The 22,682-nt window shown below is 40.9% G+C and overlaps 1 protein-coding gene across 1 annotated transcript in view; it reads left to right on the top strand.

The window, feature by feature from the left end:
* ATRN (attractin) overlaps positions 1 to 22,682 on the top strand; it is a 154,851-nt gene that overhangs the window by 32,493 nt on the left and 99,676 nt on the right. The window contains exons 2-7 of the mRNA XM_082482218.1: positions 1,730 to 1,813; positions 5,990 to 6,103; positions 15,981 to 16,109; positions 18,127 to 18,332; positions 20,208 to 20,376; positions 21,747 to 21,837. Coding sequence (XP_082338344.1) covers positions 1,730 to 1,813; positions 5,990 to 6,103; positions 15,981 to 16,109; positions 18,127 to 18,332; positions 20,208 to 20,376; positions 21,747 to 21,837 — 793 coding nt within the window. The remainder of the gene's footprint in view (positions 1 to 1,729; positions 1,814 to 5,989; positions 6,104 to 15,980; positions 16,110 to 18,126; positions 18,333 to 20,207; positions 20,377 to 21,746; positions 21,838 to 22,682) is intronic.

The raw sequence follows: 22,682 nt of genomic DNA, 5'->3' as shown, positions 1-22,682 counted from the left end.
AACGGTCTGGCTCTTGGTTTTGTCTTCAGCCCATGTGTGCTCCTACCAGTCTCTATGCTAAAGCAGAAGATGCAGAATCTCAGTACCTGTTTTTTGGGAGCCCAAGTGATGTATTGGATCTGCTGCCCCAAACTCATGCTAGATCCATTTCCTTCAGCCTTGGTGAAGTGTGATTGTCTTCTCTGTTGTCCGTGTTTTTTGAAGAAAGCATACCCTGTTAAAATCTATGGAAAGGAGAAGTTACAGCTGCAGCCAGTATATTGCTACCTTCATTTTATCTTACAGTGTGGATGTGTTTGATTGTTGCATTTTAAGTATGAGTAACGGAAACGTGAAAGCAGGTTTTGCATGGCTTTGCTCAGTATCTGTATTCGTGCTCATTACAACTGATGTCAAGTAATGAGCATGAATATCAATTTTCTTCATACAACAACAAAGGGTTGAACATAGTTCTGAAATCTGTTGTGAACTTTTCATCAAACACCCTTCTGAGCTCCAGACTGGGTTTGCTGCTTGTTTGGACATCCCTGCAAGCACTGTCTAGATAAATGCAGTTGTCTACAATTTGCACTGTACAATGTTTTGCAGATGTTGACAAAAATGAGTCCTCTGCTGGCTTTATTCCCTTCTCTCTTTCAGTGGCATCTTGAATTTTTAATGGTTTTAAGTGCTGGCATTCATTGAGTATCCTGGGATGGATGATTGCAATTGTACTTTCTGCTTTTATATCCTTTTCCAGAGTCTTTTGCTACTGTCAAGTTGTCACCTCCTGTTTATAGGTGCAGAGGGGAAGGGAAGTTCATAGGGTAGTCCTAGCACCATCCCGGCAGTGGGGACCACTCAGCTCCTTTCGATCATTTCATGTGGGATGTTTGGATTCAATATTAAGAAAAATTTCTTCACTGAAAGGGTTGTCAAGCATTGGAACAGGCTGCCCAGGGAAGTGGTTGAGTCACCATCCCTGGAAGTATTTAAGAGACGTGTAGAAGTGATGCTGAGGGACATGGTTTAGTGGTGGCAGTGCTAGGTTAACAGTTGGACTTGATTTAAAGGTCTCTTCCAACCAAAATGATTCTATGACATGGGGATGGGAACATGCTACCGAAGGTGGGGGATGCCTGGAACAGCCATTGTCTGATGTTATCCTGAGTTATGCTGCCATTGATGCATGAGGAATTAAGATCTTACTTTGCCCTAGATGGTTATGGGGATCAGTCCTCCATTCAGGAGGCCGTAAAGGACTTTGTGAAGAGTCAGATACAGGATGGGCCATGGACTGCATCTGAACTTCTTGCAAGAATTGGGTAGTTTGTGTAAATAAATAATTTCAGAATAACTTCAGCTTTTCTGTTAGGAATTCCTTTTGCTGGCTCTGTGGTATTAGTCTGTGTATTAGTCTTTGTTTGTGGAGGAAGGTCTTTTTTTATTTTTATTTTTTTTCTAGGGTGCTGATTTGAAACAGTATCATCAATCTGGTAGAGAAACCATCGCTCTCAACTGTTGTTCTTTAAGCATAATCATCAGAAAGCGTATACAGAGTTTAACAGGAGAATGCCAATTACCCTCTTGTTTTTTGTTGCATTGTTGTTGGTTTGTAGTGGCTTTTAAGTAAATGAAAATCTAATGATGGATTTCAAATTTCTAATGAAGTCTTCTAAATTTAGGAAATCCTTTATGAATGTTTAATACCATCAGAGAGTGATGCTTGTCTTTATTTTTTTGTTTACAGACTCACTGGACCTTCAGGGTATGTAACCGATGGGCCTGGAAATTACAAGTACAAAACAAAATGCACCTGGCTCATTGAAGGAAGGTGAGTGTAGGAAGCATCTTGGGGTTTAGTGTTGCTTATTGTGACTTTAGGTGAGGTTTATCTTCATTGAGTATTTTTAGATCTCGTGATTCTTTTTTGATATTCTTGAAACTGGGTAGGGCAGCACATAGTTATTCTTGGTAAATAAGTTTTGGGGGTTTTGTGCAACTGGGCCCTCCAAAATGAGTTCTGAATTAGAGGTTGGCTGTGTAAAATACCATTCACATTGAAACTGTATGCTGAAAATAAGAATAAATGCATCTGTATAAATAAATTAAGAACTAAAAGTTATTTAACTTACTGTAGTGGGCCGTTCAGATGTTTGGGATTCACTGTGTATGGGACTTCTTGGCAGTATGAAAAAAATAGATAAAACTCTATTAAAGTCCTTATTCATGAAGAATTGGTTTCTGTAATGATGCATTCCAGATGCTTTTATACTCACTAGGCCATGAAGACTTCAGAGGGACCATTGACCCTTTTTGCAAAGATCATCTAACTTCAAGAAGTCTCTTAGACCTCTTCCCCTCCTGTATTTGGTCTTTATATTGTTTACAGTGGCTTCTTGCAGAGATTTTTAGGAGCAGCCTATTTAGTGCATATCCTCTGACTGTCATCTGATTAATGGTGCAGCAGTTTAGAGCCACTGACTTGTTGAAATATGTTTTTTGTAGCACCAGGCTGAGGCCAGGACTGTAAAATCAATTTGTATAGTCTCTAAAACTTCATGTGGTCAGTTATGATTCTGTGTGTTAACAGCTATGTGTTAAGTCACATTCCATGCTGTTCCCTGAATCTGTAAGTAGAGAGGTTTGTGAATAGGAACAAGTCATGTGAGAGCATGAATGATTTCACTTGGGTTGAACGCCTGTAAGCTGAGGTCTCTTGGCATCTTGGAGGATCAGAAATCACTAAAAGCCCAGGATGCGCTTTTTTCTTTAGTCTTCTCTCTGTGTTTGGGAGGTCTGATGGGTGGAGGGGAATTGGTATTCACTCCATCTACTTCAGACATTTATTTTGGATGAGTAACTTAAATACCTAAGCTCCCAGAATATTCAAAGGTAAGGGCTAAGCTGTTCCAGAGAGCCATCTACAGCACTGAAAATGGGAGCCTACCACTCACTGTTAACTATATAAGGAGCCCAGTTCTTTAATGTGGTTAAGATCAAAGTTAGATGCTGTAAGTGGCAACACCTCTTAATTTTTGAAGGTAGTAAAAATACAACTGTGGCCAGTTTGCAATTACAAATAATTAAAAAATGTTTTGCAAGAATGTTATTACAAACAAACCAGCCTCAGCAATTCCAGTGCAGCCAGCTTAACTCTCGTAACTTCTTTTTTTAAAGGGTAATGTGACTCATGTTTTTATCAGAAGTGAAGTGCTGCTCATGTGTCCCCGATAATGTCACCATAACAGCTCCTTCAGCCTTTGTTTGCTAGTACTGAGAGGCTTCCTAGAGAACTATCACTTCGTGGGGTCTGAAGTGAGATCATACTTGCTCTAGAGGTGTACAAAAACGTTCCTCCTTCTTTCCTAGCCAGGCATTTAAGTCGGTGTCCTTTTCCTACTTCTAATTGTTTGTACCCTGCTGTCAGAGGACGGTGGTAAACAGAAAGGAGATAACCATGCTGATTAAAACAGCTGAAATATGCACTCTTGTGAAAATAGCCCAAGCTCTCTACCAAATGTGAAATTCCCAGAGAGATCTGGACTTGGAAAACAGCTTCTGCAAAGCTGTTAGATTTTGCTGAGTGCCCTCACCTCCGTGCTAGCCTGCTGGTGTTTGGAGGGCTTTTGAGGCAAGCAAGTAAAGGTACAACCCAAATGTGCCATTGAAGACATGAGATAAATTCAGATGTAAAATAAGCCATGTGTTCCTTACTGTACTAATTTCCTTTTTGCATCATTTCCGGCTCTTCCTGGTTGGTGTCTGTACTGTTTCCTCGTCCTGGGGGCGTCCTTTTCATTTTTCCCCAGGAGCAGGAGGCAAGGCAGATGAGAGAAAGTCAGCCTGAGGACCCTGTGAGGGGCAGAACCTGTAGCCATGTGCCTTGTGATTCTGCGAATGAGTGCTGTCTCTTAATGAGTTGTTAGCTGTAGCAAAGATAATATCTTTCTTTTTGTTCTTGGTCTAAAGCTTTTATTGATTAAGTATTTCTTTCTGCTCTACAGCTGTCAGACGGTTAAAATAGAAGACAACCCCCTACCATGTCATAGGCTGCTCAGTTTTGAAATGCTGAGTACTATTTGTACCTTTTCTTTAAGCAAGACAGTATCCTTGAGTTACACCTGCTGCTCTTTTTTTCAAAGGCCTGGAGTGGATCATTGTGCCTATCAAAAAATATTCTTTTGCAGAATAATGCCCTAAAGAATCCCCCTTCTGTGGGAAGTAGGGACTCTATGGCAAGTTGACATTTTATTACTTTATTTGATTAGGATGAACAAGGATTTCATGTGAACCCAAGTGCAATGCTGTTGAAGAGGTCCTAATCACTTGCTCCTATCCTTTGAACAGCTACAGCTGTGGGTAGGAAAAAGCAGTGCTGCTTTTTGTCTCAGGGTCCAAGCACAACGTTAGTGGTGTTTTCACCCTCCTTGAGCTGAGCCCTAAATTAAGTATCTGCTGTGGCTTTTGTGTGATTCTCTTTAGATGTATCTTTGCATATTAGCTGTGAAATGTAATGGTATCAAAATATGTTACTTGGTTATGACTTAGTGGGCATCTCTGTATGGAGTGAAAGAATTTCTGATATGTTTTGCTGTCTGAACTACTGTTTCCATCCCCACATCAACTAAATAACACCTTTTTCCTGCTGATACATCTCAGAAGATCAGACCCCTTGATGGTCTTCTCTTAACTTAGTAAGTCAACAGAGTAGACTCTTCTTGACCTGACTGGTGGTGTTAACATCAGGGTGTGCTGGGGCCTGTCCTGGTTTGAGGTAAAACAGAACCAATTTTGTTCAGTAACTTCGCTTCTTAGCTGGGCCTCTAACTACTGAAATTAACGGTACATTGTGCAGACAGTGTTCACTCTGAGTGATAAGACCAATTGTTTGTAGCTGATGCCTCAGTAGTTAGAAGAGGCCCAGCTAAGAAGCGAAGTTACTGAACAAAATTGGTTCTGTTTTACCTCAAACCAGGACAGCTCCCTGCATTCAGGTGGAAGAAGCAAGTCTCTTCCCAGGACTTCCACCTTATTCATTCTCAGCTGATCCCATTTTTTTTTTTGTACTGCATCTCCAGAAGAAAGTCAAGCGACCTGGTTAGCATTTGTAAGGAATTGAGGGGCAGTGAGTGGTTACTGCATCTTGACAGTCCAAGTAATAAACAAAGACCTTCCTTTTGGAAAAAGGTAAAGCCCCAGTGCCTCCCATCCTGTAGAAGACTGATCTCTGCATTCTCTTGACCTGTTTTCTCCAGCTCCCAGAAGGTGGTGAGCAAGACTGAAAATTTCTTTAATTAGCATCCAGTGAGGCATATTTCCAATTTCCTCTTTGGAGGGGCTTCCCTCAGGAGGGCCATCCTGCAGTACTGCAGAAGTAATAAACTAATAGAAGAAGGATTTCTGCCAGCTTCCGGGCAAATAAATGATCTCAGGCCGTTGTAATCATATCAATCTGCAGAAAATCCCTTGAACAAGAAAAAGAGCTCTGGTTAGTTCCCTGATGGCAGCTATGATTCTTCATAGAACCGTTTATGTTGGAGAAGACCTTTAAGATTATAGAGTCCAACCGTAAACCTAACACTGCCAAGTGCACCACTAAACCATGTCCCTAAGTGCCACATCTACAGGTGAATGTATTGCCCATGTAGATTTTTCCACGTTTACCCCTGCAAAGCCCTGTCGTTAGGGGAGTCAGTACTGGTAAAGAGCAGTGGGCTGGCAGTGCCTGCTCCTCCATTTCTGCCATTGGTGGTGGGGAAAGATTTAAGGACACAGTTTTTCTGACCGTAAAGAATCTGTTGCTTAATACCAGGGGAGCGGGCACACCAAAAAAGAAAGCCACAATGTTTGATGCATCTGCAGTTACACTGAGTCACTCAATTTTAGTCTTTTAGAGGAGAGCTTCACGCCAGAGGAGTTTGTTGGAGGGACTTTGCCGTATGTGTCAAGTAGCTAATTACAAATCTCTTTTTTTTTTTTTTAACTTTATTTTATTTTATTTTTACAGGCCAAACACAATCCTCAGGCTTCGATTCAATCACTTTGCCACAGAGTGCAGTTGGGACCACTTGTATGTATATGACGGAGATTCAATTTACGCTCCCTTACTGGCAGCATTTAGGTAAGTTCCCCTTGGTAAGAATCTACCTCTACGCAACGATCCTTCTTTAACCTGGAGCCCAAATCAAATGTGACTTCTAGCAGTATAAATATGTTCCAGTAATCTAAATATATGATACTGCAAATACAGCACAAGCAGCAAGTGCCCTTTTGTGCAGTCATTGTCAGCATAAACAATTAAGGTGTTGTTTTTGCTTTTACAATGAACAAATCATGTTACTACACTGTAGCATGTAAGTATTATGTTTTCATTTCCAAATCCTGATTACTTGAGAGACAAAAATTTATTGTCAGCTGGTTGAGCTTGAGATGATTCAGTATGCGAGCTCCTTCTGAAGTAGAAAACTGCCCCATTTATCAAGTTTGAATATGACTTAAGTTTGACTCATAGTATGTCAATGCTGACAGAAGGCAAAAGCCAATTAATCAGCATTGCAGACATATAGGTCTCTTAGAACTATGTATATCCTTATGTACCTTTAAAGTTTAAATTTTTAAGCTCTTTGAAATGTGTTCAGAAACAACAATGATGGGTCAGCCAACCTTGTAAAAACGTGCAAAAATATCTGTTCTTCTGATGAACGACTGGAATTTGGCTCATCTGTCTGTGGTGAGAGACCAGTTTGTGGATGCTGGTTACCAGTTGACATTTCACGAAGAGATCTAAATATAACTCGTGCATTTATGCACTTTAGTCTTGCAGTGACAAGCATCACCTTATGTTTTCTATTCTTTTAGCTGAAATTAGAAAAACAATCCCAAGTTGTGTATGGAAAAACTAATGGTTCCCTTTGGACTCTGCTTGTTCCAAGCGGCTGATCAACTATTTCCAGAATTAACCTTCTGCTGTGCTTCCTTTCATTTGTGAAATGAAGTTCTAAAAATACTTCATGTTTATTCTCAAAAATCCTTGTAATATCTATGAGAGAAGATCAGCATAGGAACAAAAAGTTGATTAAAAAAAAATTAAAAACAGCACATGATTTTTTGGCTCTTTGACTGAAAATGCGGAGTTGTTTTGTAATGAAAGAATGCGCCCTGTAAACCTTCAGACTAACCTGAGGTCAAAACAGGACACAAATGAATTGTTATTTTACTCTTACCCCATCTGAAGACGAAGAAACCTTCTCTCTTCTAAAACAGTTCGCCCCAAAAACCTGGAAGAACTCTCCTGGTATCTTGTACTGAATTGATATGCAGGAAAAGGAAGAAATGTCATCTTGACTCATTTTGCTCTAATCGAGCTAATTTTTAATATGCTGTTGAAAAGGTGAAATGATCATGATTTGTGCCTGCAGTTTCTTGTGTGTTTCCCAAAAATTAATAGGCTTTTTAAATTGAGGTTATAAGTAGTTCACAGCATTAACAATTACGGTTCAGACTTTAAAATCATCTGTAAATCACTAGGAAGTCTGTGCCTGAGGACAAGCAGGCGTGAGTTTAATACAATAACGTTTTTGAGGTCAGAAAAAAAATCAATTATTTTTGAAATTGCTTCTTTAGATGACATTTGAATTTCATCTTCATTAGTAGTGAGCTGTGTTGTTCAGTAAACCAAGTTCAGAAAATAGCAGACGCTTCTAATTTTGAAGTGCAAAAAAGCATCTGTTGAAAAAGATCTTTTTCTGATACAAAAATAAACGCACTATAATTTTTCAAGAGCAATGTTCATATTTTATCTCTTCCTGGCTTATGTTACATTTTAATATTAACCATATTTCACTGTTCACTATTTTTACACTGTGCCAGGGGATTTGCAAGATTGGGCTTTGTACAGCTGGACACTGTAAACTTTTGGACTTTGATAAACACTGTAAATTCCTCCCTCTCCAAAGCTCAGATTTTGTTACGTCCCCGACTTTTTACAGCAGTTGCCTGAGCCCTCACTTCCTTCACTGCTTTCATCTTTTTTTTCTTGACCTTCTGATGCTTGTTTATGTTTATTCACAATGTGGTATTTACACTGAATATAAAATGATCTTGGAAATCCTCAGGACTGGACTATGGAGAAACTTTAAATTGGTTTTATCAATTTTTAACTGCGATAAATATTTGCATAATGCAAACATTTACACAGTGCAAGTGTCTGCATAAACTGTTTACTAAACTCCTTGTAGTCCGAGTGCCCCCAGGGCAGCCCGGTCCTGTACATGAAGCTTTTTTTTTCTCTCTATTAAGCAGGGTTAAAAATATCTTTGCTGGTTTATGTTTGTGGTCATAGGCAACATGAGACGCTGTAAATCTGCCGCTTCAAAAAATGCAATAAAAGAACGTGGAGTAAACAGAAATCCAGTGTGTTTGTCTGCACAGAATGCAGAGTCTGGAGCAGATAAACTACACTCATCATCTGTGAACTTTGTTGGTTGTGTTTTTGCCTTTACTCCATGCTAAACATTTACTGGAGCTGCTTTTGCACCTTTATTTTCATTTTGCGCTGGTTGGCGGGGGGCATTCTCCTCTTCAAAACCAGTCATTCTTTCGCGAGACCTTTGGCTGTGGCTCCACGCTTGGTGCTGGGGGGTGAGACCACTCGGAAGCGCCTGGCAGTTGCTGTCAGGTGCCAGATGAATGGTCGTGGTGGCAGCGCTGACAGATGGCAGTGGTTGCCCTGTGGCCACTTGCTGGGCTGGCTGCTCTGCTGTGCCTCCCTGTGAGCTCTCGTACCCTCGGAGAACAGGAGCAGCTCACCTTCCTTGCGTTACTTGCGGGTGAATATGCACCCAAATTTGGGTCTAGGCACAGAACGTGGGGCAAGTTGGGTTGGAAGAGACCCTGGTCTGATGCCTCACTCAGAGCAAGGCCAGCTTCAGAGGGGGATCAGGCCCTTGCTCAAGACCTTGCCCAGTCAAGTTGTGAATTCCTCTTAAGGATGGAGATCTCGTTGATCCTCTGGGCCACTGGTCCAATGCTTGGCCACCCTCATGTTAAAAAATAACACTAATAATAAATAATGAATCTTATACTAACATCTAATCAGAATTTCCGTTGCTGCAACCTGTGTCTGTTGTCTCATGTCCTTTTTCTGTGAACCTCTGGTGCTATGTCCTCTGTAATCTCTCCTTAGGTAGTCAAAGGCAGCAATTAGATTTCATCCCATCTTCAGCCGTCTCCTCCAGGCTAAACAAACCTTGCTCCTTCTGCTTTTCCTCATATGTTATATGGTTGTCCCCTTCTATTCCCTGAATTCTTTACTAGAAATCGTAACCCCACGTTGCTGCCATGGGTGCATGCAAAGGCTTTCTTTTTCTTCTGCTTTGTCCTCAGTGCCCTTCCTGAACTAACCTGCAAACCCTGCTTATCCCTCACTATTGACTTGGCTTATATTGCTTAGAGCAAATGATCAGCTGATAACAGCAGAGGGGTTGCTAACGAGGATTAATTACACTGGGGAAGGCACAAAACATGTTGAGTTGGTACTCTTTGTGTTACCGAGAGTATTCAGAGCAGCTAATCAACTTAAAGCTGATCTTATATAGACTTATAGGGAGAAGCAGTCCTTACTTCTGGCACATATAGTAGAGAACAAACTGTGGATGTATGTGCTCTGTGTAAAGATTGCCCGGAGAGGTGGTAGATGCCCCATCCCTGGAAGCATTCAAGATCAGGTTGGATGGGGCTCTGAGCAACCTGACCTAGTTGAAGATGTCCCTGCTCGTTGCAGGGGGCTTTGGGCTAGATGACCTTTAAAGGTCCCTTCCAACCCAAACCGTGCTATGATTCTATGAAAGAAGACGAAGGGACTGTTTAATACTTAAATTTTATTGCTCTGTTTGCTTCAAGGCATGCGCTGGATGACCTTTGCTCATGTGCGTAACCAGGTTTTTGCCTATCAGTGTTCTTGCCCTCATCTGATGGAGCTGGCACTCTGCACACCATCAACCATCACTTTCCAAATCAGTTTTCATTCTGCGTCCTGAGATAGGGGGTATATTATATTATGACCCTGTGCTGGACTGTGTTGCAAGATGTCCATCATGCACACGCTCAGTTCATGAAGCAGTCCACTTGACTTTTTGTTCTAGCAGTCTGTTGTCAATGTAGTTATTATTTTGTTCTATATTTTCTTTGGATCCACGATAACTTTTGGAATATTGATTTAAAAAAAAATAAATCGGTGTAAGGTGAGGAGCAAATGCATTTGGGATTTTGCTAGAAATGTACCTGCTGAATGATGTTCCTGTGTTTACGCTTACTCGTGAGCCTGTCAATGAGCCCGCTGATCCTTTGAATGCATGAGAAATGATAAATCAAAATGTCTTTGTGGTAGAAAGTCAGATTTCTTAGAGAAATGTAAATGCATTGTATCAAAATTGCTTTTGTTCACTAAACCTGTAATCCCCTCTGAAAACATCAAATCAGTTTGACAAGATGGACAAAGAGAGTTTCTATTTTAGAGTTTTGAAAGGATAAATCCTCCAAGTTAAATCGAGGCCTATAAAGGAAGTTTAGAGCAGAAAGTTTCTTCAGTTCTTCACTTTCTTGGTTCTTTTCTCTTAAACTGTTTCTGATGCACTGAAGAGTAAGATTTATTTTTTTTCCCCGTAATTCAAATATCCTGTACAGAGCTTCACAGGTAACAGACTTCAGGTTATAAAAAATGAAAAGGCATTTGCACCATGGCCAGTAGCATGATCTGTCTCTCCAAGACTAGATACTAAAATAATTTTTTAACTTTTAAAGTACTTCACTGCAAGGGCAAAAAAGGTGTTATTTCTTTTGACGCTTTTCAGCCCGTGTTCTCTTGAAATGCAGCTTTTACAGTCACGCTCACCATGTGACAGTATCATTAAAAATTACTAAATGGCTCACGAAACACATCTTGGGATGTTCATGGTTTGTCCCTGTCTCTGGAAGGAAGAGCGTCACGTAAGAGCTGAGGAGGTTTTTGGGGCAAGCCCCCTCGGTGCGGAGGGCTCTGCGGGCAGGCAGGCTCGCCCTGTGCTGGTGCTGCAGCAGCTGGGTCCGTCTGTAGTGCCACCAGGGAGGATGGTTTCAAGAAAAATTGTACTTTGGAGTGTTGCCAGCTCTCAATAATGAGTTTTTTTTTTATTATTTTTTTATAAGTGTCATTGTAATTGCTTTGCTTCCTAAAAAGTCTGTGTTTGGGAGTCATCTTGCTGCACAAGAATCTTAAATTTTCCTTTAAGAAAATCAATTTGGGATGTCTCCTCATTTTCACCCCCCACCACTCCTTTTTGGTGTTGATTTATTTTTAGTCTCTTGTAATTTCTATTTTTGGTTTGTTTATTTCCACTCTTGTAGTTGTGAGTATGGTGATGTGCACGGACTGTATTGTAATAAGGATGAAATGGTGGTGTTTTGCATATGTGCATGTCCAGATGGGTCAAATTTAAAAATTAAGAGAATGGTTTCTCGTTGCATTTCAATAGATTGAGAAGCCAGCATACTACCAATGTTTTGGTATCGCCTTTATCCTTTCTGTGATCTGTACTGCATATTGCCCCCCTCTCCTTGCATGGCTCCCATCTTCTTCCTTTTTGACTGTTTTCTACTCAGTAGAGCTTCTTACAATTTTGGTCTCTGCTTCGCTGGCAGGTTGTGTCACAGGAGAAAATGATGAGACGCTTGCATAGCAAATCAAGGAAAAGTAATAGAGGAGGTGCCCTTTGTTTTAAATAATTCCTATTTTTCTAGGGTGTAGGGGAGAGAGCGTGGCAGGCAATGTGTGCAGGGCGATAGAGAAGTCGGGTTTCCTCACGATGGTTTTTCACTCTGCCACTGGGTCTACCAATCCAGCACACAGAAAAAAGAAGTTGTTTCAGGGCAAAACAGAGGTTTGCCTTCCAGTGCCTAAGTAATAATGTCATTGGACAGCTTAGCTGATGAGTAGGAGTATTTATTTGCTCTGGAGTAGTGATGATTGTGAAATGTTTTGAAACCTTATAAAAAGAAATAGAAGCCGTACATTGTGAAATAGACTAATCTTGGCCAGAGTTGAGTCTCTGAGAGATTCTGGATTGTAGTTTAAAGGAAGCTTTGCATAATCCTTTATCGTTCTGATTCTGCCAATTGGATTTTTTTTTTCATGGCAGATAATTTAAATTCTGTTTGTGCTGGTTTATTCAAAATGATGCTGTGCACACACTAATTTATTCACGGTTTTCAAGGTGCGACCTTTCACAGGCCTGATCGTTATCATTGTGTTGTGTTCTTTTCATCGCTTTTTCTGGATGAAATTACAGTCTGTCTATGAAGTTTCATCAGGCTGTTCAACAAAGGCAAGTGTAGGGTCTCCTGTGCCTAGGGAGTAATAACCCCATGCACCGGTACAGGTTAGGGGTTGATCTGCTGGAAAGCCTCTGTGTGGAGAGGGACCTGGGAGTCCTGGTGGACAACAAGTTGACCATGAGCCAGCAGTGTGCCCTGGTGAGGCCACATCTGGAGTACTATGTCCAGTTCTGGGCTCCCCAGTTCAAGAAAGACAGGGAACTGCTGGAGAGAGTTAATCGGAGGTCTACAAAGATGATGAAGGGAATGCAGCACCTCTGTTATGAGGAAAGGCTGAGAGACCTGGGTCTGCTTAGCCTGGAGAAGAGAAGACTGAGAGGCGATCTCATCAATGCTTATAAATATCTAAAGGGTGGGTGTCAAGAGGACGAGGCCAGACTCTTTTCAGTGGTACTCAGCGACAGGACAAGTGACGATGGGCACAAATTGGAACACAGAAAGTTCCAGCTGAAAGTGGGGAGGACCTTCTTTACTTTGAGGGTGGCAGAGCACTGGCACAGGCTGCCCAGAGAGGTTGTGGAGTCCCCTTCTCTGGAGGTACTCAAAACCTGCCTGGATGCATTCCTGTGCAGCCTTCTGTACATGAACCTGCTCTGGCAGAGGGGTTGGACTAGATGATGTCCAGAGGTCCCTTCCAACTCCTACCATTCTGTGATTCTGTGAAGAGAAAACACATAATTGCTCTGTGCTAGTCCTTTTATTAGGAAAGGTTATTGGGGGAGATTTTTGTCTTCTCTCACTACTGCTATTCACTCTATACTTTTATTTTTTGCTACTGTTACTCTCCCCTCTCTAGGGCCTTCCAGTTACATTGCCCTGTAATATCAGTGATAAGTGCTGCAAGAGTAAGACCAAAGAAGAATAAACCACAACAAAGGAATGTTTTCTTGTCCCTGAGGTGTACTTTGCCTTAGCCTGAATTATATTCAGATGTCTGTTTTCCTGTGGTGGAGACGTACCATCCTACAGTTTGCATTACAGAGGAAAACTATGAACCAAATAGCAAGGAGAAGTTTATTAGACTTCTTGTTCTTTGATGTTTCGGGAGACAGTCTTTTGGGAGAGATCATCTTCAGATCAGAAGCCTCAAATTTTAGAATGAAACAAGCACCTCTTACACATGGATGAAAACGGCAGTGAATTTTGCTTTTTAATCCTGTATCCTGGAGATCTGAAAGAGGAAAAAATAATTGGCTTTTTCATGAGGAAATATTTATTGGGCTACATATCAGCAAATGTGCTGGAATTGTTTAGCCAAAACATGGGATCGGGTTACTGCCTTTTTATGGCGTGTTGGTAAAATGAAAGATATCTTTTTGTCCACTGTAAGACTCGTGGAGGAAGGGCTGTTGCGCAGTTTGCAGATTTACCCCGCTGTAGGTAACACGTTCCTGTTACTCCTGGTGCAAACACCCCCGACATCTATAGCAAAAGCTTTTGGAAAGGATCGCTGGGTGTCTGTGTTATTCTTTGAGCACACCATTGTATTGTATTCGGGGACAGAAAAATTCAGGTCACAAAAAAGTGCTTTACAGGCGATGTGAATGGGCTGCCGTGGATAGCTGTGAGTGTTTTCCTCGGGTGTAGAAACTCATTTACCCTGTCCTAGGGAACTGTCTTCAAATGCATTTGCTTTCTGTTCTGAATAGATTTCAAAAGTGGAAAAGTACGTTATTTTCAGGGGGAAAAATGCTTTTCATCGTAGCTTTTTAGTTGATGGTGCTCTCGGATATTCAGAAGTGGCAGGGCACGAAACGGGGCTCGGCTGCTTTCCCAGGAGAGCTGCGGGGCTCTGTGACTGTGCCGGCTGCCTCCAGCCCCAAAGCTGCCTTCCGTGCCCGGCCTGACACGCTCTGCTCTGGGGTTTGGAGTCTCTGTTTTTCAAAAAGCTTCGACTTAGCCTTTGAAAATAGGACCCAGGCTGGGGGAGAGATGGTTCTCTACAAGAAAAATAACAGCTGACTATCAATCTAAGCAAAATGCCCTTTGCTTAGATAAAGGCTTTTATAAAAATAAATTCAATAGACTTCAAGTTTATGCCTGCTCCTATGTCTTTTGTATGAGGGAGGAATTGATGTCTTTGTTTTGTTGTTGTCAGTCTTCCATTAAAAGAATAAACATTTCCTTTCAGATACAAACTATTTTGTGCGTTAGGTAAAGAGGTGGTAGTTACTCTTTTCAAGAGACATTTAGTCTCCTTTTCAGCTTACTCCAAGTGTGTTGGCAAACCATTATATAAATCTGGACCGTGTCCAATCTTGAATACTGTAAATAGTCTTGCCCACCATCCTCCCTTCTCTCCACTACCCCTGGAAAACTAAAAGCCTGGATCTAGTAGAAGCTGGAAGGGTGTAGAGAAACAGCCAGAAGCGACCAGAAGTGTGAAGCAATGAATGAGGTGGGAATAGCGAGCACGATGATCTTTTAGGACAAGACCACAAATGTGGATGTGCTGAGTCGGGTGGAACTTCATGAAATTCATAGAGTGGATGGCAAGATGATGGTGAGTAAGGGTGATTGTACTTCTTGTAGAGGAGGACCTCAAGAGGCAGTGGTGGATGATCAGGCAGCTGTTGTAAAGTGAGCGTAAGAAGTCCTTTCTCTGCCGTTGCAGAGTTAAATTGTTGACCTCCCTGCTGCAGATTTTCCACATGAAAAGGGTAAAAATAGTTGAGAAAAGAATTACATAGAAGCATGGATGAATGGTTTATTTAAATGTGCTGAATTGGGTACATTCCCCAGGTCAAAGCACCTGAACTGGGGGTTTCTGGAAGCTGGATAACACATCGCCAAAATGCTCCGTACCTTAACTGTTTGTCACAGTCTTTCCCAAGCATTTGCTGTAGTCCGTAGTCAGGAGGTGATACTGGGCTCAGCAGACCTTTAGATTGGCTTGGTACAGCAGGTTTTATGCTTTTGGGACACACTAATTTCTGTTTTCAAACAGGCCACCTTGTTTTAGGAATGGATCCCGTTTAAATCACGGCAGAATAATAAGGGAGACAAAGTAGATTTTTGGTAAGAATAACCAGAATTCGCGACAGCTTCAGGTTTACTCAGGTTAAACACTTTTAGTATACATTTATCTTTCATAAAAGCCAAGTTGATTACTTTGGGGTTTTCTGTTTGCATACCTTTCTACAGCCATTCCTTCTTGTAGGCCAAAGTTGTGTGTGTTGAGGGCAGCAGCAATGCTGCTCTCAGTAGCCTTGATATCCTAATTTGTCTGCACTCCCTGGTTAGTAATGTGGTCACTGTATTGCAGATAACTAAGCTAAGCAAGAGGGTTTAGTAAAGTGGTCCCTGAAGAATGTGGTTTAATCTTTCTGAGAGGGTCTTGAGGGTTCTTATGCCTTTGAGAATGTGGTTGTTTTGAGGGTTGGCTAAGTATGCATACTCACAATGTCCGGACATTTTCTTTTGAATATTTAAGGAGTTCTGTTGGAGAAAAACAATTTGATAACACTGCTTTATGAAAATGATTATTACTTTACACAAATTCATTATACTTCCAATAGGTGCAAATAAATACCTTGTTTCAATTGTTTTGTTAATACTGATGCATTTACTATTGTTGCTTTGTTCCCTCTTATTTCATTTCTAACACTGTTTTTTTTTCTCTTTTCCAGTGGTCTTATTGTTCCTGAGAAAGATAGCAATGAAACAGTACCAGAAGTTGTAGCTACTTCTGGGTATGCTCTTCTGCATTTCTTCAGTGATGCTGCCTATAACTTAACGGGGTTTAACATCACATATAAGTAAGTAGTACTACTCCAGAGTGATGTTGCAGGTTGAGCAAAAGGAGGTTTCCTCTTTTCTCAGTTTTGCCTTGAAATAAGCGATTGCCATTGAAACATGTAATTATGAGTAGATACTTGAATTTAGATTTTTATCTTTATTATACCCTTCCAACAGCTAATAACTGTAACGTGCTCAGCATTAACTTCAGTTGTCAATTGTAAGCGTGGGCAAATGTTTGCTCAGAAAGACATCATATTATTTATTTTATGTTACTAGATTTATTTGATCATATGCAGTCAACCAGAATTGATGTATTTTGTGCATGTGTGTGCTCTTACGCGTTCTGCAGAGATACTTCTGCACAAACGCGCTTTTGCATAAGCACACACATTTCACTTGGGGCACTGAACTGTACCTACTGTTGAAGATCTTCAAGCAGTTTTCTTTGAGATGCTCTTTCTTACTCAGTCCTTGGATTGAATTGCTTAATCTGGCTCCTTTTTAGTCTGGAATGGTCTTGTTATGTTATTTGCTTCATATTTTAAACATTAAAGATAGGCGCTTTGTGTTTGCTAATGTACATTTAGTACATTGATAAGCTTTTAAAAATAATTCTAGGGTACTCGCTAATTCATCAACTGCTTTTAGAAAGGTTTTGTTTGTCATAGTAGCAGAGATAGAATTTCTTGCTTCTGATGGGGATCATGGGTTTGGAATTTGTTGCTCCTACAGATAGAAATTATGTTTGTGCTGCATTGGGAGATTTTAATTTGTGTGTAACTTGCAGAAGTTCTCATCTTTCTTTAAAAAAAAAAAAAAAAAATCAGCTGTGAAATCCTTGGTCATAACTGATTTTTTGCAAAACGGAGAGTTTTCCTTAAAATGGCATGCTTATTTTTTGAATACTAGTCTTGGTGCTTTCATCCTTATTCAGCACTTAAATATACAGTAGATTCTTTGAAAAATGCGGACCATTCAGCACCCCTTGAAAGCTCCAGAAGACAACGAGGAGCCGTTGCAAAATTATTTGAAACATAAGCAGCTGAAGCAGTAGCATTTTGAAAGTCTGGCTGATGCCGTGAGCCGTGCCACCATCTACTGCCAGCGCTCGGTATTGCGCCATGGCACTACAACCAGACATTCTCGTAAAGAATAACCTGCCTTTTTCAAGTTCCTTTAAGATATTTTAATGTTTCTTTAACGCTTCACTTCCTTGATCATTTCAAACAATTTTCAAGTACTTTTTTGTCTTTTGTTTCTTCTACATGCCCTCGACGTTAGGTTTAATTCCTAACGTTTTTTTAGAGGATAAATAAAAACGCATATGTGTGTCTTTTCAGTCTTTGTAGTTACTACTGCAGATAGGTGTTTGACAAATACACATCAGTGAGTCCACCTGTCGCACAACAGTGAGAATATTGGGTAGTAATCCCAATCTGTTGAGTTTTACTGGTTTATCAACCAATATAAACTGGAATTTGGAAAAGAATAGGATCTCTGAATTTGGTTCTTCAATAAGGATGTATCTGGTTTTGCCTCAGCTACGTTGCAAATATTATAAAATCAGAAATTATTCAAAACAGGCACATCTTTGGCTTGGGATTCATCTCAAGTGTGTTCCTTTGGTAAGCACATCCCAGAATAGCACGTAATTGTGAGTAGTTTAAGTATAAATTGCACAGACACCACAAAAGCCTTAAGCGCTGATTAAATTCTTCACTTACTGTTGGGCGTTTCAAGGCAATTCGTTTGCATTACAAATGGCTAAAAATCATATTGATAGTTTTTCAGAGCGGTTGTAAGTTTAGCTCGTTAAGTGAGGCAGCTCTGCAGATGATAGACAGAGAATAAATCTCTACAGGTCCATCACATCAGGTTCTAGATGAGCGGCTCTTGTTGGTTTGCATGTCAACAAACAGCGCAACTACTGCTCTATTAACTTTTGATCAGCAGCGCTCTTGCATTTGTTAATAAGAGGTACAGCTTGGGAATCTGTTTCATTACTGACAAACCTTCTTTCCCTGATATTCGCAGCTTCAATATGTGTCCCAATAATTGCTCCGGCCGAGGAGAGTGCAAGCTCAATAACAGCAGCGATGCTCTTGAATGTGAATGTGCCAAATACTGGAAGGGAGAAGCTTGTGACATTCCCTACTGCACAGATGATTGTGGGGCACCTGAGAGAGGGCATTGCGACTTTAATGATACTAAGGCATGTTTGTGCTCTGCAGGCTGGCAAGGTAAGTCTCCTGGTTAACATGGAGAAGCTCTTTTAAGAAGTTGCCTTTTCTATGTATGGCTCTTGCAGTTTAATTGGCAGTATTTGAGAATGTTCTGCTTGACGAGTATTAGCATTTCGACTAGGAACAAAGTATCTGATGCTTCCGTCTACCTTTTCATATTCAAAGATCATATGTCATTGGTAAAAAAACTCCTTTTAAAGCAACTATGCTACCATACAAAGCAGTACCAGCCTGTGTGTGCAAGCATCGGATAAAAAAACTTTAAATCTCGTTCATGTGCACCTAAAGCAAAGTTAAGCCTGGTGGCACTAGTTAACTTGTTTTAACACACAAAATGCCTTGTTCTCACGTCCAGCTGTGCTGGTCAGCCCTGTCAGCCTTAGCAACGGTTTGGACCAAACATACTTTTTTCCGTTGCAAAGATACACTGACATCCAGGTATTAGCCTCCTATGAAATGCAACCAGCCACAGCACTTGGCAGCACCTGCTACCACCACTCAGCTATGCTGCAGGAACAGACAGCCTGTTAGGCACTGTGGAAAGAATCCAGGTTAGCAAAATGAGCATCCCAAGGAGAACGTGCTAATAACCTTGGTACAGGGTGCCTCTGCCTCGCAGATGTAAAACCGGCCACAGGTAATATACTTCAGGGTTTGTACACACGTGGGACACCACATCTCCTTATGCAGTGCAATGCCTCCTGATGCTTTTCTGGAGTCTGGTTGTGCACTGACAGCAAAGGTGGACTTATGTTTGCTCTATTTTTAGCTTGCCCCTCTTTTCCCCATTCTTTCATTTCTGTAGCAGATGAGTGTGTAAGGATTCTCTGATTCTATGTATCTATGGAGAGAGAAAAAAAAAGAAGAAAGGCCCAAAACAAACAGTAGCAGAATGAGATGCAAGGTGCCTTCCCCTGTCATATTCTGAAGGTTTTTTTTACATCTGGAAATGGTCACTCTACCTCAGAAACCAGAAGTTTTTCAAGGGTGATAAACAAGATTCCAGTCTGCTTTCCAAAGATTACTGCTGGTAGAAACTCAGCAACAACAAGCAGATGCTCACTTACAGTCAAGACCGTAACTCTGTTACACAGTGATTCACTTTTATGACTGTCTAAAGGCTGTCCTGATAAACCTATTCCCTCTCCAAGGCCTCAGCAGGTTCTGTACTCTCTGTTGTCTATAGTAGGGTGTTATTGAGAAGAAGGGAGAGCGTCCATGCAGCTTTTTACTTTGCTGAGACCTTGCTGCTCCTCTTCTGCCCTGCCATGGGAAACTGTGAAGGAAACCTGGCAGTGAAAAAAAATGGTTTAAGAGAAGCAGAAATATAGGGGGGGAAAAAAAAAAAAAAAGTAGTGAACAATTCACAAAAATGTATTGCTGAGAAGGAGAGGAATGAGAAGAGGGAAAGATAGCTGTAGACCCTTGCGTTTTTATAGCATGCCGCTAAGCGGGTCTTGTGAAGCTTTTGCAGGTTGTGTTGGGGCTTCTGTGGGCAGACGGTAGCTAGTTAAGTTCTGTAAGATACTCTCTTAGTGTGGAGTGGGAAGGGGTATGTACTGTGCCCGCCTGTAATCACAGCAGGGCAGAACAGAGTGAAGTGTCTGCTTTGCTGCATCACTGATTCATCTAGTTTAGAACTGCATTTTAGTTCCGAAAACAATTTTAAATTTGAAGTATGTGGTTATGTATGGGAGATCATGCACCAGGTCCATCACAGATTGCTGGTGTGGGCAAAGAACTGAGGATCACAGCTTTCACCCTTTACCTGGCCATGCACCATCTTTGTCACCTATGGTGCAGGATATTGACCTCTAGCTGAAATACAGACTTTGGAAAAAATAACTCAATTTTTAAACCTTATTTTCCCAGGCCCTGGCTGTTCAATTCCTGTTCCTGCAAACCGGTCGTTTTGGACCCGGGACGAATACTCTCTTCCAAAACTTCCTAGAGCATCTCACAAAACCGTAATCCATGACAATAAAATGTGGATTGTTGGAGGCTATGTCTTCAATCATTCTGACTCTCAGAAGGTTTTAGCGTGAGTATAAACCTAGATAATAAAGTCTAAGTAGAGGAACTTGGATTTGAGAATTATTTTTAGAAAATGCCATCCGACGTTCTGTGCTTTGGTCTACGCTGTCTCCAGGGGAAAGCAGCAGCAATAAAAACAGACTCATGTTTGAGATCTGGGAAAAAGCTGCTAAGGGGTGCTAATTTTGGAAAAGAACAAGTGTAAGGTTCCTGATGTTCAGTGAATTTTTGATTCATCTGCTTCTGACAGCATTTGACAATTTGCTGTATATTTCTAGGTTAGCTTCTAAATTATATCTGGCCTTGTATTCAAAGAGAGTAGTTTTGCTTCAGTGTTATTAGCCCTTCCTTATATTATATGTGTGTAACTTCAGAGTGTTTGGCTCCTTAATTAGTACGTACTGTTTACTGTGCACGTTTATGCATAGTGGATGGAATACCAAACAGGGAATGGTATTTAGGTTGATAACATTTATACAATTAGTTGAGATTTAACAGTAACTAAGATATCAAATAGTGATTGTGTACCTTGTAGAAAACCCCCATAAAAAACATATCGGGCTTCCTTTTGAGCTTGATGGTATTTGGGCGGATCTAGTCAAAAGCTGGATTTTTTTCCTGAGGATACCTCTACATACTTTGCTTTCATGGACCTAAGCAAGAGCTGTGCGTTCTGCAAGAGGTAATAATTCTTGTAGGGGAAGATAAAGAAGAGCTGAAAGTGCACACTTAGTTGTAGGATAGCTGCTGATTACGTCCACAATTTACTCTTTCAAAGTCATGCCTGATTTTTCAAAAGATACCCTGTGGCTTCACGGAACACTTTCTCAGAGATGGCTTTATCTTAGAAGGCTGTAAGCCTGGCAAGCATAGCTCATTCTTTTATCTAAAAAGCCACGGGCTATTTTCAGGGCAGAGGGTTTATCTTGCTTCAAGTTCACAGAAAAAAATATGCTTGAAAGACAAAGACATAATTAAAAAGTGCCTTTTAAACACTGGCAGGTTTTTTTTTTTTTTATCAAGCAGTTGGAACTTATCTGAGCTTAGTGTAAACTTTTTCTGCTCTTTTGAGTGGATCATGTGGTGTAAGTTGTCATAGCTTAACAGACAATGCTTTACCTCTTGGTTTTACATGGGGGAAAAAAATTCAAAGTAAAGGAAATCAGTACGTGGACATTAAGTAACGGAGCAGGTTTGACTGGATTTTTTTTTTTTTTTTTAATCCATAAGTAGTCTGTGAGTGCTTTGTGCCTGCTAAAATCTTGGTAGGACTTTTGTTAAATAAAATGATTTCCCACAAATCCTGGAAAGGACAAGCAATAATTTTCTCAACTTTATTATCTACTTCTCAGATAATTGGTTCAATCTATTATACAGGTACGATCTTATTTCTGAGGAGTGGCTTCCACTGGACGACACTGTGAACTCCGTAGAGATGAGATATGGTCATTCACTGGCATTACATAAGGTAAGTTCAGTGCTGCAGATTCATCTCCTGGGCAATTTCCCCCTTTTCTTCTGCTACGCCCGTGCCTTTTCACAGATCAGTCTTGCTTTGGGAGAAGCATTTCTCCTTCAAAGGCTTCCCCATGGATATCCCAGTCTGTGTACTTGTACTCCAGGGAGTCCTTGGACTGGTATCCTAGGAAGTCTGTAGTGCCTTTGCTTGTATGTTCCTCCTTTGCCTTTTTCTCAGAGATTTTAAGGCTGACTGAGGTCAGTGAGTCCATTATTTCCTTCTTACTGTCTGAGCTTGCAAGACATGCTTGATGACTAGTTTGCTGGACTTCATCTGATTCTACAGTTGCCTTTTGTGTGAACCACATAAATATTTCTATGAGCTCCGTTATCCAGGGTACCAAAGCAGAGCTGGTGAATTAGGAATTTTTGGAACCTGCTCTGCTTCTGCAGTAGACCTGTGAATCTATTCTTACAACGCCTGAAACAAGTGGATTTGACTGCTTCTTACCTCAGTTCTCACCTGCATGGCTTGCTGTGGGTGCAGGCCGTGTGACAGAAGAATGGCAAAGTCTTTGAAAAGGAAATGAGCTAATCCTTTACTGACCTTTGGTTTTGGAATGGTAATTAGCTCATCACAGTGCAAGCCTACATAAAGCATAATTACAGACACTTGAAAAACTCCGCACAGCGCTGTTCACAAACAGAACACTTGAAGAACCTGAGAAGGATGGTAATTTCTACCTGCGAGGGCTTGATGCACATTCTGCGAGTAACTGTTCAAAAGTAGGGTATGATAAGTGGGTTTGCCATCAGTGACGGGCAGTGGTTCTCGGGAATTTCCCAGGAAGCACC

This window comes from Vanellus vanellus (assembly GCF_965231255.1).
Source record: "Vanellus vanellus genome assembly, chromosome: 4".
Lineage (NCBI taxonomy): Eukaryota > Metazoa > Chordata > Aves > Charadriiformes > Charadriidae > Vanellus > Vanellus vanellus.
This window is presented reverse-complemented; position numbering and strand designations above follow the sequence as displayed.